The 14,599-nt window shown below is 42.0% G+C and overlaps 1 protein-coding gene across 5 annotated transcripts in view; it reads right to left on the reverse strand.

Annotated features, from left to right (window-relative positions):
- Window positions 1-14,599, reverse strand: part of gpc3 (glypican 3) — a 147,450-nt gene that overhangs the window by 19,222 nt on the left and 113,629 nt on the right. For 3 of the 5 annotated variants that reach the window (XM_086024487.1, XM_086024484.1, XM_086024488.1), the window contains one exon: window positions 5,344-5,530. In XM_086024487.1, coding sequence (XP_085880613.1) covers window positions 5,344-5,530 — 187 coding nt within the window. Of the gene's footprint in view, window positions 1-4,643; window positions 5,301-5,343; window positions 5,531-14,599 lie in introns of those variants that run through there. The other 2 variants (XM_086024485.1, XM_086024486.1) reach the window with 2 other exon arrangements.

Here is a 14,599-nt window from a genome sequence, read left to right on the forward strand (position 1 = left end):
AACAAAACAAAACAAAACAAAACAAAACAAAACAAAACAAAACAAAACAAAACAAAACAAAACAAAACAAAACAAAACAAAACAAAACAAAACAAAACAAAACAAAACAAAACAAAACAAAACAAAACAAAACAAAACAAAACAAAACAAAACAAAACAAAACAAAACAAAACAAAACAAAACAAAACAAAACAAAACAAAACAAAACAAAACAAAACAAAACAAAACAAAACAAAACAAAACAAAACAAAACAAAACAAAACAAAACAAAACAAAACAAAACAAAACAAAACAAAACAAAACAAAACAAAACAAAACAAAACAAAACAAAACAAAACAAAACAAAACAAAACAAAACAAAACAAAACAAAACAAAACAAAACAAAACAAAATGTGTAAAAAAATAAAATAAAAATGTCCTCAAACGATTTAGCAGTTCCGCAGCACAAATCACAGCAGGGAATGACACATCATCAGAGGTCACAGTAAAGGCTGATTTGTGCTTGGCTGTTAGTGACGGGACGGTGGGCAGGGCGGGGGCCGGGGGGTTGTCCCTATCCTGGAATAGCTCTCCTGGCCTGGAATGTTCTGGGGAATGTTAGTCAAGAGGAATGATTGGTCGGGGGGGAACAGTGTGTGTGTGTGTGTACATGTGTGTAGCAAAGGTAATCAGTCAGTTATGGAATCTGTGTTGAGAGCGAGTGAGGACAGATCAATCATTACGCACGTTTGGGAACATCCTCTGTGTGTTTGGAGGTTGACAACCAAGCATGCGGGCATCTCTGCCCCGCGTCGGACCTTTCAGCACCTTATTGTTGTGGCTTCTGTCACCTTGCCGCTTGCATGTTTGTCTGTGTGATGTGTTGTATCGTCATTGCACTCGTGGCTTTGTGAAAGCCGATCTGGCTCGTCCATCTAAGAGCCCCACAGCTCAGACGTCCAGCCCATTAGGCCTCATGCTCTGTAGGTTGACCTTTGAACCCCAATCCCCCAGTCCCGTATTTGACCAAAACAGGCTGAGAGGCCATGCAAGGTCAGCATTTTGCTGGGTCATTACAGGCTATCAGCCGCTATCTGTGTGTCTGCCAATGAGTAGGGACTTTCCAAGGTCTGCAAACATTTCTATCTTACATGCATAGGGGCCTAAACCGCCTGAGGACAGTCACAAAATTGAAGCGAAATCTAAATGTGGGTACACACATACCAATGTTTAATATCTTATAGTGTCTAGTGTAGTTGAGATTACAAATACTGCACACAAGACACATCCCCCCCCCCTTCTACGCCAGCAATCTTGAGTCTGCTCTCTCAAAAAAGAAGGGCCTGTGAGATACACCGTCATTCCACAGTGCATCCAGACACAGCAAAGAAGGAGCAAGAGTAGTATATGTAGAAGTAGTAGTTAGGGTTGGGTAGATGAGTCCTCATGAGGCAAACTACATTGATACTGCGTCGGTGCTGTGTCACACAGTTGCTCAATAGGACAGCTGCTGGATCTTACATCATTGCATTGCAGGCAACCTACAATGTATAACATATTGTTTAGTTTAGTTTGTATTGTATATTATTTTGTGTATCCGTCCATCCATTATCTGATCCGCTTATCTGTACAAGGTGTGCTAAGTGAATCAAAGTTTAATATGTCTTTGAAATATACAGTCAATCATGTGAACGTGTCAATGTGAAAATCAGTGTGAAAGTGTTGCAATTGGGAAATGATGTTTGTTATGTACTTGTCTTTGAGGCATTTGTATTTAACTCATTCAATCCCCAAGACATATTAATATGTCGTATCACAGTCCCGCTGTTCAATCCCGGGACCTTATTCATATTTTCTTAAAATGTTTTAAATGTTAGGGTAAATGAGGGTCTGAAAATGTCTGGTACTGAAAAGAAAAACATTTTCTCCAGTGTTTTGGCAGTTTAGTGATTCCTTTTTCCAGCTATTTCACAAGCTTTGAAAAACACTCTCACAATGTATTGATGTGGCTGGTAGGCTTAAAAATTGCGGAGGAAGCAGATAGATTTAAGTGATTACATGTATCAATTAGCGAAACACTTTCAATGCAAACCTTTCCATTTGGCAAAACATAGCAAGGCTCATAATATATTTCAGAACTGCTTAATCTAATGCATGGATGTTTGATGTTCAACAATGAAAAAAACAAATAAAATAATTCCGTAATATAGTTCCATGAATGATACGCATGACAAATCAATCAATCAACCCGACCTGCACCTTTGTAGAAGGCACGGAAAGTATCTTATTTGCTGATATGAGTTCAAAATGGTCCCACAAGGTGGAATCCTTTCTTCTTCTTTCAGGATCCCTATCACACTGACTTGAAGGAAAGAATTGAGCTTCAAAAGAGATGTGATGGCAGAGACGCAACCCGCTGACAGATGCGCTTCCTTAAAGCGGACATGAACCCAAACATATTTTTTTCAAGAATATGTTCCCAGCAGGCCCACTAGTTGAACCACAGCATTTTGATTAATATTGCGTTTGTGAAATATGAGCTAAGCAGCAATATCCACCCATTTTTAGCCATTTCAGGGGGCGGCCATTTTGAAAGGAAAACGGATGGATTAACTCTTATCCCACAAACTCAATATTTATCAGAATAGGCATTTCAACTGGTGGGCTTGCATAGAACATATTCTTGAAAAAAATATGTTTGGGTTGACTTCCACTTTAAGTTTGGCACCTCAGTAACACGTAGCGTCTGAACGATACAGCAGCTGTATTGGTCACACGTCTTTTTATATGCACACCCACACAGAGGCGTTAGTGATTAACTTGACGCATGCGCCGACGTGTTGATGCGTAGGACCCGTCACTAGTAGGAGTTGTAGTAGAAGAAGTACTGTAGAAGGAGCTAGGCTAACTGTTACCTTATCTACATTGTGATTCCAAACTCTTCTTGTCATTTTTATTGTGTTGAATGACTTGAAACACTCAACACAAGCAGTTGCCTCACGTTGTATTCGGCACCAGCGCACATTTTAGGTTACTTTATGATTGGATCTTGTTTCGTTTCACATCATGATCACTCAGTCGCGGTTGTCCTCCCACATAAAGATGATACTTTATGTAAATATTGAACAAGTTTAACAATATATATTTTTTTTATTGTCAGCCGACTCTTTTTTGAGCAGATCAAAGAAAATCACTCTTAACATATCCCACAGCACAGGATAATCTTTCAGGGACTTGCTGATTGGAAGGGAGGCAAAATGTAAAAATTCTGCCCAATATTCAGTATCTGTACCCCGCTTCATCTGCTAATTTATCAAGCAGATGGAAGAAAATGGAACGGAATTTTAAAAGGAGCTAGGCTTATAAAAAGAGCTTTAATGTCCCACTGAGTCAACCTTCAGGAGCTTGTAAAGAAATAAAACACCGTTTGATGTGTATTGAAGTGATACAGTCGAGTCCAAAAGTGAGGGCATGAGGCTCTCACGGCCAAGTCCGCTGGAGTGATGGGCCTGCAGGATTCCTCTTAGCCTCTGCTCCTTACTTTCGCTGCCTGTCCAGAAAACCCAAATCTCTGCCACAACTTCCCCAACAGGAGGACTACTCCCTTGGCCTTGTTTGCTCAGCTGCACTGGCTTTGTGTCGGCGTATTGAGCTCCCTTGTTCCTGCTCCCTGGCAGTTTTCTCCCTCTTTTTCTGTTTGGTTTCTTTTCTCCAAGCAGTTTGTAGCCTCAGTTGTTCTTTATTTGGTCTAAGGGGAGCCTGTCTGACCATTTTTAACTGACAGGGATGAGGTCAAGAGGTTGAGGCGAGGCGGCTACCTGAGGAAGTCTCACATCTACCACCTCATAGTGTCACATTGGTGTCAAGATGTACAGTAGTCATGTAAACACCTCTGCTTGGACTCTGCTCACTTTGACTCTCTGCAGTGGGAAACTTGTGGTGCGCTTACCAGTTTTACAGCGGATGGATCTAGTTTGGTTAATGAACAGCTACTTAACAGCCTGTCACCAAAATGTTTTCACAGACCATCTCATAAATTGAAGTGAAGGTTTTTTAAATTGAGAACCAACCATTACTGTCATTTGTAAGCACACCAGCAAAACGTCAACCTAGTTGTCCAATTCCCAAACTTACATGGTGGAAGGCACGTCTGTTGTGGGTGAATGTGAAGCTTGCTCTTCCATTTTGTGCATTTTCACATTTGTGAATGTGAAGCTTGCTCTTCCATTCACAAATCTAACAGCAGCCGTGTTAAGACTTGTGATTGACAGTCAGTGGGAGAGTGATACTGTACACTGTGGTGCCCATGTCTGTTTTGGCTCACAAAAGTTTCACCAAACAAGGGCTAAACACAACATGAAAACCAGTGGAATCTGTAACTTTCCAAATACGTCTGTTTATTTTACTCATTTGCTAGCTTGTGCATTTAACAGAGATGGGCATTCTGTCAGATCGACGGACCGGTCCGCCGACCGAAGGAATGTACGGAAGTGCTTTAAAAAGACGAGTACGGACAGGGTCGGAGGACGATCATTTTTATGAATAAGGACGGAGGGACGAGGACGGAGAACAGACAGACAAAAAAGGGTAAAGTGCTCTGTATATAATCTGTTTCCTGATTATTGGGCATCAATATTAACATGATCTGTGTCTTCACATAAATGACTATCATTAATTATTCATAATGATATATAATAAATAATAAATATATTAAAGGTAATTTTAGAAAATTAGTTATTTCAGAAATGTGTATCACACTGATAGCCCTTTGCATTTATCAGTAGCTCTCGGGTTCAAATAGGTTGGTGACCCCTGGTTTAAGATAGAAATATAGGCAATTATAATGACTTTCAGGGTAGCGTCAGTTATTTACATAAATTCACTATTTGCAGTCAGGCTCGGTCCCTACCCTGCATGAATTTTGGGGGTCCGCTGTATTGCCTTGGTTTGGGGGCCCTTTAAAAAAGGAGTGTGCAAAGCTACGAATTAAGCACGGCAGATTGAATGAATGAACACACGCAAACACACAACAACAATGGGGAGGGAGGGCCTCCTTCTGGTGAGGTGAAATAATTTATTTGAGTGGGGGGTTGGTAGTAACGGCAACTTCTTTCTGTCATTTTAAGTTATGTGTTCTAAAATATGACAAAGAACCACTGGTGAAGAATCCGCTTCTTCAATGAGCGACTAGAGGTTGTTTACATCATCCATACAGTGTTGGCTCTGCACACTTGAAACCCGGCTGACCAGGTAGAAACAGTACCTCATTGTACCTAATATTACCTGCTTTTGTACATCTGCGGTAAGTCGAGGAGGCACCCTGCAATGGACAAAAGGGTCATAAATGAATGCATGCACCTCACCTGCAAAGACGCGTAACCGTTTACGTCGTGGTGGTGGTCCCAGGCCAGACACGCCAGTACACTCGTCCTCATCATCACAGTCGCCGCTTTGAAATCCCTGTTCGGCTTCATCGCTCCACCCGTCCACCCCGCCTGTGCGCGTCCGGGCCCTCCAGCGCTTTTCAGATACCGTTACATGCCGCAGCAACTGGGGGAGAAACGGAAAATGGTGAAGCCAATCAGTACATTGACATTAAAGACAGCAAAACGCATGACGCTCATTCAAGAAGTGACTAGAATGAGCCACATTATGATTTTATTTTGTATTGTACGAATCACCCAAAGTAAAACAATCGCCTAACTCACTGGCATAGAGCAAACTGTAATTGTAATCCACGCAACCATCCACCCGTTTTCTATAGTGCTTGTCCTCATCAGTCTCGCAGGTGAATTAAAGCTTATCCCAGCTGGGTTCGGGTGGGACTTGGCTACACCCTGGACCTGTTGCCATCCATGTTTTTAGAATGTAGGAAGAATCTGGCATGCTTGAGAGAAAACCCACGCAAGCACGGGGAGAACATGCAAACATCACACAGGAAGGCCAAAGCCAAATTCCGAACCCAGGGCCACTTGACTGTGAGGACGACATGCTAACTTTACGTGCTGCCTATATTTACCAAGCATAATTATTGTTTCATTATCTATGTTGTCAAATGTGGTTCAGTCAGAGGTCTGTGGCAGCTCTATATAATTTATGAAAAGAGAAAGAAACAGTGGTGCACACAGATTTAGTTCATCCTGGCACACAACAGGGTAAAATACCACAAAATGAGAAAATGCGCAACAGACAGAGGCCCTGCTATTGGCCAATAACCAGTCGAGGGTGTACACTGGCCTCGCCAGCTTTACTGTGACCCTAATGAGGACACGTGCTATAGAAAATGGATGAAAGGTAGATGAACAAAGAATATTCGCAATTAGTTCATCAATCAAGGGTTGGACTTGGACTTGAGCTCTTCTCCCTGGATCTTGACTTACCAAGATATGTAACTGTGGAAACAGTGTGCAAAAGTCCCATTTCTGTGCCAGCATGACTGGCCAAAGTGCACAATTCAAGGTCCATAAAACCATGGAGGATGAGGTTCCACGTGCATGTTGTGGGACATGAATGAGAAATGAACATTAATTTGTATTGTATATAGACTATTCCGATCCGTCAATTCTCCTTCATCACATTTGTCAAGTTGCTACAGCAGACGGTAAGCACAAGTTGGCCTCTTGTCTGAAAAGCAGCTTAACTCGCCAAGACATTTACAGAAGCTCTTAACGTGTTACGCAGAACACAACGGAAGTTACTGAGCTCTGTGGCAATGCAATCTCAGAAATAAAAGCAGAATTGTGCAAATCTATTGCAGTGTGTAATTCCGTTATTAAGATCATGTGAAACATTCCAACTTGAAAGAGGAAACATTCTTACGATTCATTACCAAAAGAGGAATGAGGGGGTAAAAGTTCATTCTTGTACCTACTGGTGAAAAACATGCGAGTGAGCGCAGAGATGACCTCGCCCGTCGCTCTCTGACCATCTTCCAGCCTTCTAAACATCACACATGATTGAGAGCCCTGCCAAGCTAACAGATGTGCTAAATTCCAACTTGCTGCCTTGCGAGTCTTCCTTTCATCTGACCGCTGCGCCTCCTTGTATGTTTTTTATTGAATTCCTTCCTATCTGCATACGTCAGCATGAATGTTGTGTTGTTGTGTTGGTTGTTTGAGCTTTCTCTGGGAGAAAATTGAGTTCATATGTTCTGTGTCTCCGGTCAGCTGTGATTGGACTTTGTGTTTGTGTGCGTGTTAAAGCGAGAGAGAGAGAGAGAGAGAGACAGCTGAAGTATAAAATTGTAATCACAAAATGACGTCAGTCAGAGGATAAACAAACCTGTTCCCTTCCTTGCCATCCAAACTAGTCAACAAGTGACATCAACTCTAGAGTCAGACAGATGGAACACACAACCGCTTCATTTCACTACACCCGCCCAAAACAATTTCCATTTATTTCCCAGCACTATAAAAGAGCAAACATTTCTAAAAGGCTAACCACATACACATTAGGATGGACAAACAGCCTACCGCAGGCAGAATGGATGATACATAGGTGAGACAAGAGGTGTCACTTGAGAACAAATTCTCTCAATGATGAGTGGGAGTTCAATGTACTAAACCGACTCCTTTAAGGGAGAACACTGTTTGTCCTCTTTGGCCACAGTCCTCCATAGATTTACTGACTTGAAGAAATTCCTTCTCATCTTCCCTAGCAACCCATTTGGACTTTGTGAGGGTGCCTTGTAGCCCATCTAAGGCAAACAAACACTCGAAAAGCGGCACGATGACGAAATTGTTCAGGATAAATTAGGGGGGGAAAACATGAGAAGGGCAAAAGTAACTCCGAGTGTGAAGTTTGTGCAAGAACTACAATGTATAACTGATCACCTGCAAGCATGCACAACGGGAGTAGATTAACCATTACTAGAAATAGGACAAGAGAAACAGGAGCAACAAGAAATGATCCAACAAAGAAAGAAACCGGGGAACTAAATACACGTAAACAGACAAGGCAACGAGGGACACGAGGACAAGACACGAGTGGTTGGAGGGAGCTGATTGGTAGAGACGAGAGATCGGGCTGACGAGTACAGGAGGACACAAAACTAATGACACATACAAGACATGCAAAAAGGGACACATGGAAAACATGACAAAACCAAATCCATATCAACAAAAACACAGATCATGACAGAAACCATTGCTTGTACCTCATTAAATCATGCAGTCGTACCTAATGAAGTAGCAAGAAAATGAGTAGAAAAACACAAGAGTAACGCTTGGGAATATAATATAATGCATTTGTATCAGTCCCACAAAAGGAGAGCAAGGTCAGTTTCATGCCATATATAAATACCAGCAGAGGCACAGTGGCTGAGAATGAAGATGTTTTTTCAGGAATTATAAAAAGAAGTGGGCAGCATAATTATAGCAGTGGTGGAAGCGAGCAGTAGCCCTGCGCGGTGCCCTTTTCCACGAAGGGGTGGGCCTCTGGGCCTCTGGGCCTCCGGGCCAGGGCGCGGCGCGGCGCGGCGGCTTCTCCCCACCGGCGGCTTGCCTCTGCCTTGGCAGTGCTACATTGTATGTTTGTGTCACAAGTGACGCGGCTCTTTTGGCACAGCTTGAACCTTGATCTGAACGGAGCCTGCAGATTCACCGCAAAATGGAGAAACCTCAAGTTGCTTCACCGGGGTGGTTTGTGGAATTTAAATAGGACAAAAACCCAAAGAAAAAAAGAAGCATGGGGGACAGATAAAAGAGACGTTTTTGAGAACTGCTCAGCATGTTTTCCATTAAGGCTTTGTATTTTAGCGCTAAGAGCCGGCAGCAAGAATTTAACACAACTATGTTGATCTAACTGAATATGGGTTCAACTGCCCCTAACACAAATCACACCAAGGAAATGCTCACTTTACAGCGGCTGCACACAAAGTTGTGTGCAATTGTGCTTAATGCGGGCTAGCTCAGACAGAAACGCACAACCGCAAGGCTGTCACAGCCTCCCACACAGGACATGAACCCCACACAGGGTCACTGCTGGACACAACAGCTGCAAGAGAGCCACAGTGGACCTGCACTGATACAAATAAAGCTGCTCTCTCACTCACTGGTGGAGTTTTGTCATTCGTAATGATGTGTGAAAAATAGGAAGGACAAAGACAGAAGAGAAACATGTATCATCTTGTGTGTGTCTGTATAGAGAGTGAATGAGCACTGCTGCAAGTGACAGACAGCAGTTGAGTAATGAAGACAGGGCATGGAAGAAAAAAGGGTCTCCTTGTCAGGTCCTGTGTTATGTTCTTCTTCTCCACGCAGAGGACATGTCTGGACAAGAAGCTTATGACTGGGCTCGGGTGGAATCTGCTGCTCAAGAAAGTTTCTATCAATGCATCTTGTCGACAAATCTAATCTACACAATTTGGGGCCCAAGTTCCCCAAGAGACTAACTGCTTTCCATGCGTATCTATTTTTGCAAAAGTCTTGGTGTCACCTTATCATTTGGAACGTTTCTCAAAACGGAGGGCTTAAAATGCACAATTGCCTCCTAAAATGTTGAAAAACAGCACCATATATTGCCTTCAAACGAGTATGAAGGAGTCGCACTTTCCTCTATAATAGGACCACATTTTCAAGTTATTCATTTCACAAACAATTATTGTTTTGGCACATCAGCACTTTTGACTTTTTTCAAAAAGTAACTTTCTGGTGTGGGGCCCTAATACACCGAAGTAAACAAATATGTGCGTAAGTTAGTACAAGGTTGTCTCTTGACGTGGTAGTGGAGCATTAGGGACCATTAAAAAGTATTTTCCTTTACACATAAAACAGCCCAACTAAAAAAAAATAAACAAAGAATTGTAAGAGCGATTGGTCAGTTGTGGACGTCCAAAACAAACAAACACCTGAAAAGCACCACGATGACGAAATGGTTCATGGTTTTTTAGAAAAATAACCTGAAAAATGAGAACAGCAAAAGTAATTGTGGCCCTCCGTGGAGTGGAGTTTGTGCAAACACAGCCGTGTGTAACTTACCACCTGCCAGCACACACACCTCAGCACATAAACATTCAAACTGCCATCATTACTGACTCATCAGACGTTGCATTAGGTATACCCGCACAATCTAATGAGCAAAGCCCCCTCAGCTTAGCTAAACAGTGGGAGAGAAAGTACATTATTTATGTACAACACTAAAATAGCAAAGCTATGGATCCTGGCGGTGTACTTGTGATGTCATCATGACCTTCGGGGAATATTGTATTTTGTTTCTCCTGATCACTGACCAACTCCCGTTTAACCGTATGAAACAGACACAGTCAGAGAGAAGGAAAGTAAGAGGGAACCATTCCTCCTGTAATTGCAATAAATAAGTGTGCAGACACTTTCACAACAAGCTGTCAACTAACCAAGACCATACGCATTTTGTCATATGAAATATGAAATTAAAACCAAACTACCACATTACATCAGTGCAACAATATGTCAAAAACCAGCAGTGGCTTGGATCAAAGTCCAAGTCCCAAAGACTCGCATGAAGAGAGTGTGGTGGGTCTTGCCCGTCTCTAACAACAGTTTAAAAGCAAAAACAATACAAACAAACAAATAAAACAGTCAAAAGCAGCATTTTTGTCTCAGCACATCCCTGATCAACAGTCACTTCATCATTCACTGCCGTTGTCGAATTTACTTGTCTTTTCACAGTCCAGCCATTCAATCCCAGGAACTAATTTATATTTGTTCAATTTTTTTCAAACGTTAGGGTAAAAAAGGCTCTGAAAATGTCTGGCAGTGAATGAGTTAAAAAAAAATCCTACCAAACAGTTCTGTCAAACAAGCGGGAAAATGACAGTTAAAGTGAAACCCAAGTCACAGAGAGGAGCAACTCCGCATGAGTAAACGCAAATGCAGACGATTATAAAATCCTGTCGGAAAGCTTTTTAAAGGTGTTCTGCGGCATCTAAAACTGATTAACGTAAGGTTTCGCCACGTTGATGCAGACATTACAATATGGGTACCATAAAACTGCAATAGCAGAATTGTGCCATGTGTTATTGTGCCGACACCTTCAGTGGTGATTAACCCCAACAAATCATTTTGCAATTATAGAAACCATCGACACTATACAAAAGTGCAATATAATAGCATGCAATTGTGACATGCACATCATCTTGACCTATTCAGAATCATGTCAAAACACAATACAGTCAAATAAAATACATCATACCAATCAGAGATGCTGATTATCAAAAGTATTCATGTATACAGAATTCACCAGTAGATTGTTACAGTGTTTTTGTTGCCAAAGTTGGCTTTCACAAGCTTTATCCTGCCCAACCAGAGGTCAGAAAATGCTAATGTCATTGAAAGGCCCTGTGAGAACAAAAGTGAAATCTGACTGGATAAAGAAACAGTCCCATGGCTAATAGTTGAAGTTACATCGGCCAGCACTATTGATTCTAGACGCCTTGGGGCCTGGGCAGGTTCAAATCTGATTGGACGAAAAACAATCCACAAACATGATAGGAAGCATTGTAGCCAAGAGAAGGGCTGCAAAATGAAGAGGACAGACTGGGAGTAAACGATTTCATGAAACAAATACAGTGGTGCCTTGAGATACCAGTTTAATTCGTTCCCTGACCACACTTGTAGCACATAACACTGACCTCAAGACATCTTTCCTCACTGAAATGAATGGAAATTTATGTGACATTTGTGTTAATCTGTTGCTTGAAGGGGAAGTCAACCCAAACATATTTTTTTCCAGAATATGTTCTGTGCAGGCCCCCTAGTCGAGACAAGGCATTGTGATTAATATTGCGTTTGTGGAATTTGAGTTAAGCAGCAAAATCCACCCGCTTTTAGCCATCTCAGGGGGCAGCCATTTTGTCACTTCTGTGGACTGAAAATGACATCACATACCCTCAGGGCTCAGATAACGACCAATCATGGCTGAGCTTCAGAAAACAGGTGAGCTGTGGGTGGTCGTTACCTTGTTTTCGGTTTAATTGGTTTAAATACCTAGCTTGAAGTCTCTTTTTTGAAGAAATGCTCAACTATTTGCCAAACTGCTTTTTATTTTATTTGTGTTGAGTTGGGTTCACTGCCACCATACAGTCCTCATATTGCAAGTGTGTGCACGCAGGTCAAAGCAAAAATCGAACGACAACGCGTATCTCGTATCTCAAGACAACGCTGCATTAGAATTTAAATTGTAAATGAAGGTCAGTGCCTCTGATGGTGGACCTTGCGTTCGAGCAAAAAAAAACAACAGTGACTGTCTTGCGTTAATATTGTAAAGCTTTACTCCCAACACTGTTGATGAAAGTAATCAAGGAAAGGTACTTTCTATGCCTTAAATTCTAAGCCAGGCAGTCGATCTGACAAGCTGAGAGAGTTACATACAGTATGACAGCACTTTCCACGCTCTGAGTCATGGAAAAATCTGCAGTCCCACCTGCAGCTAGCGGCTCTTTATTAAACTTATATTCAATGTAAAATAGATATAGAGGGAACGTGTTCTCTCTCTCTCTCTCTCTCTCTCTCTCTCTCTCTTATTCTTCTCTCTGACAGCCCCACAAACCAAGCCTGCCCCACCCAACCCCTGTCCTCCTGTAGCGTGTCCACAGCTCAATATGTCACGCAACGGTCGCCGTGCCTCAGACTGCCAGACAGTTAACGCAGACAAGATTAATTTCCTGATGTTAATTCCAGTGGTAACACAAACACAGAGAAGAAAAGCAGCTCTGCGGTCGTTAAACTGGGTGCGGACCCACTCCACCTTTGTGACTAAGCCCACAACTTTATTTCCAGATTCCGCTAGCTGGACTGAAAACTGGAATTTATATTTTGCTGGCAGTCGCTTTGTTTCTTGTTTCAATTATCTTTGGTAAGAAAACTCTTGAGCAGTTTACATATTTTAGGGCTATCAAATTAAATCATTTGTTGCCATGCCATCCTTTGGAAGATTAAAATGAAACAATGTGAGTGTGTTTATTTAGTCAGGCCGAGCTCAGTTTAAGGGGTGAATGTAGTGCCCTGCCTGTATTAAAAGCATTTGGTAAAACAATAATTTTCAGTTGTTCTGAGGCAATACCTTTGAAAATCTTGCCTCATTTCTGTGATGAATGCAACTGACTGTCTACATGAAGTTGAACAGTTTACAAAGACTCATTCCAGTCCAGGCGGCTGGATGCGAAATCAGATTACTATCCTTGGACAATCTCTTTTTGTCTGCTGCTCGTCTACTTCGCATGTTATCACAGTGGTTCCCAGAGTCACGCGTTGCTAAGAAACCCTCCGTTTCCAGCAGCTGGTCAATGCATGCCGATCCCATGATCACACCTAGGAAGCTGACAGATTTTCATTTGGGTAAAATAATAGGCTATGGACACCCAACAAAGACAATGTATAGATAGAGACGGACCTTTGACTAAAACTATTTCACGTGGACACAGATATTTACCTAACTGGGCATTGGTAAAGAAAAAAAAAAAATCCCAAAAATCTATGCCTACACACAACAGGGTTTTATCCGTCTATAATGTACCCAAAGCTCAATTTCCAAGGGCAAAAAACTCAATTTGCATGTGAACAAGGTGAATATGCTAAACTATAGCAACAATGCCTTGGCCTAAATGTCCTTGACCAGCTAGGGAGGGGAAACTTTAATTTCCTTTATTTTAGGGCTGCAGCTATCGAATATTTTGGTATTCAGATATCCTGAGGAAAATTGGGTACTCTGATAAAACTATATATACAATACAATACAACTTTATCGATATAGCGCATTTCATAACAGCTCCAGCTGTAACAAGGCACTTTATGTACAACAACAAAATAGCAAAAATGACAGAATAACAATTGTAATTTTGCCAGCTAAAACAACACATTTGAGTAAACCTAGCTTGTTAAAAAATGGTAATTTAGAACGACAACTGTGTCCGGATGTCAGCATCAAAATGTGCAGAGCCATTTACAGAGCTGGGCATCACCTACCATCACGAAGTTCCCGTCTGCATATTTAGCTGACCCGCGTGGTCCCAGTAAGTCCGAGTCAGCCAAAAGGCGTTGAGAACGTACTTAACCGGTACCACATCACAGGCAGGTGCCGCACTCCTGACACGCAGCCAAATAAAGAAAAAATGAAAAATAAAACAGATGCAATGACCTGCCCCATATTGTTTATATTTCACCGATCACCACGCTCTGCGTGTGTGTGCGTGTGTGTGTCTGTTGTTTTTATTTGATATTTTTCCTTTATTTGGCAGCGTGCCTGCTAGTGACGTGCTCGACGCCGCTCGGCTGTCGCCGACAAAAGGCAGACTGAGACCACGCGGGTCGGTTAAACATGCAGACGGGAACTTCGTGGCGGTTAGGCGATGCCCAGCACTGGTCATTTACATCTACTGCCTTTGAAAAGTAATCCGACGGCTCTTGTGAGTTTATATGGGACACTTGAGCGCTGCTAGGCTAACGTTGGCTATTGCTTGCAACACAATCCCAACAAAATCCACACCCGGCCCACCACATCATTTAATGTGGCCTGTGAAAGGAAATCATGTGCCTCAAATTCATGTCTCTTGCCAAAATACCAAAATTGCAAATTGTCTTCTCCTTTGATAACGTTGAAAATTGCAAACATTTTCTGTGACCAGTCCCCCTTTTGAAATAAAAT

The sequence above is a fragment of the Filicampus tigris genome, chromosome 2, assembly GCF_054856515.1.
Source record: "Filicampus tigris isolate MCC_2025a chromosome 2, RoL_Ftig_1.0, whole genome shotgun sequence".
Taxonomy (NCBI): Eukaryota; Metazoa; Chordata; class Actinopteri; order Syngnathiformes; family Syngnathidae; genus Filicampus; species Filicampus tigris.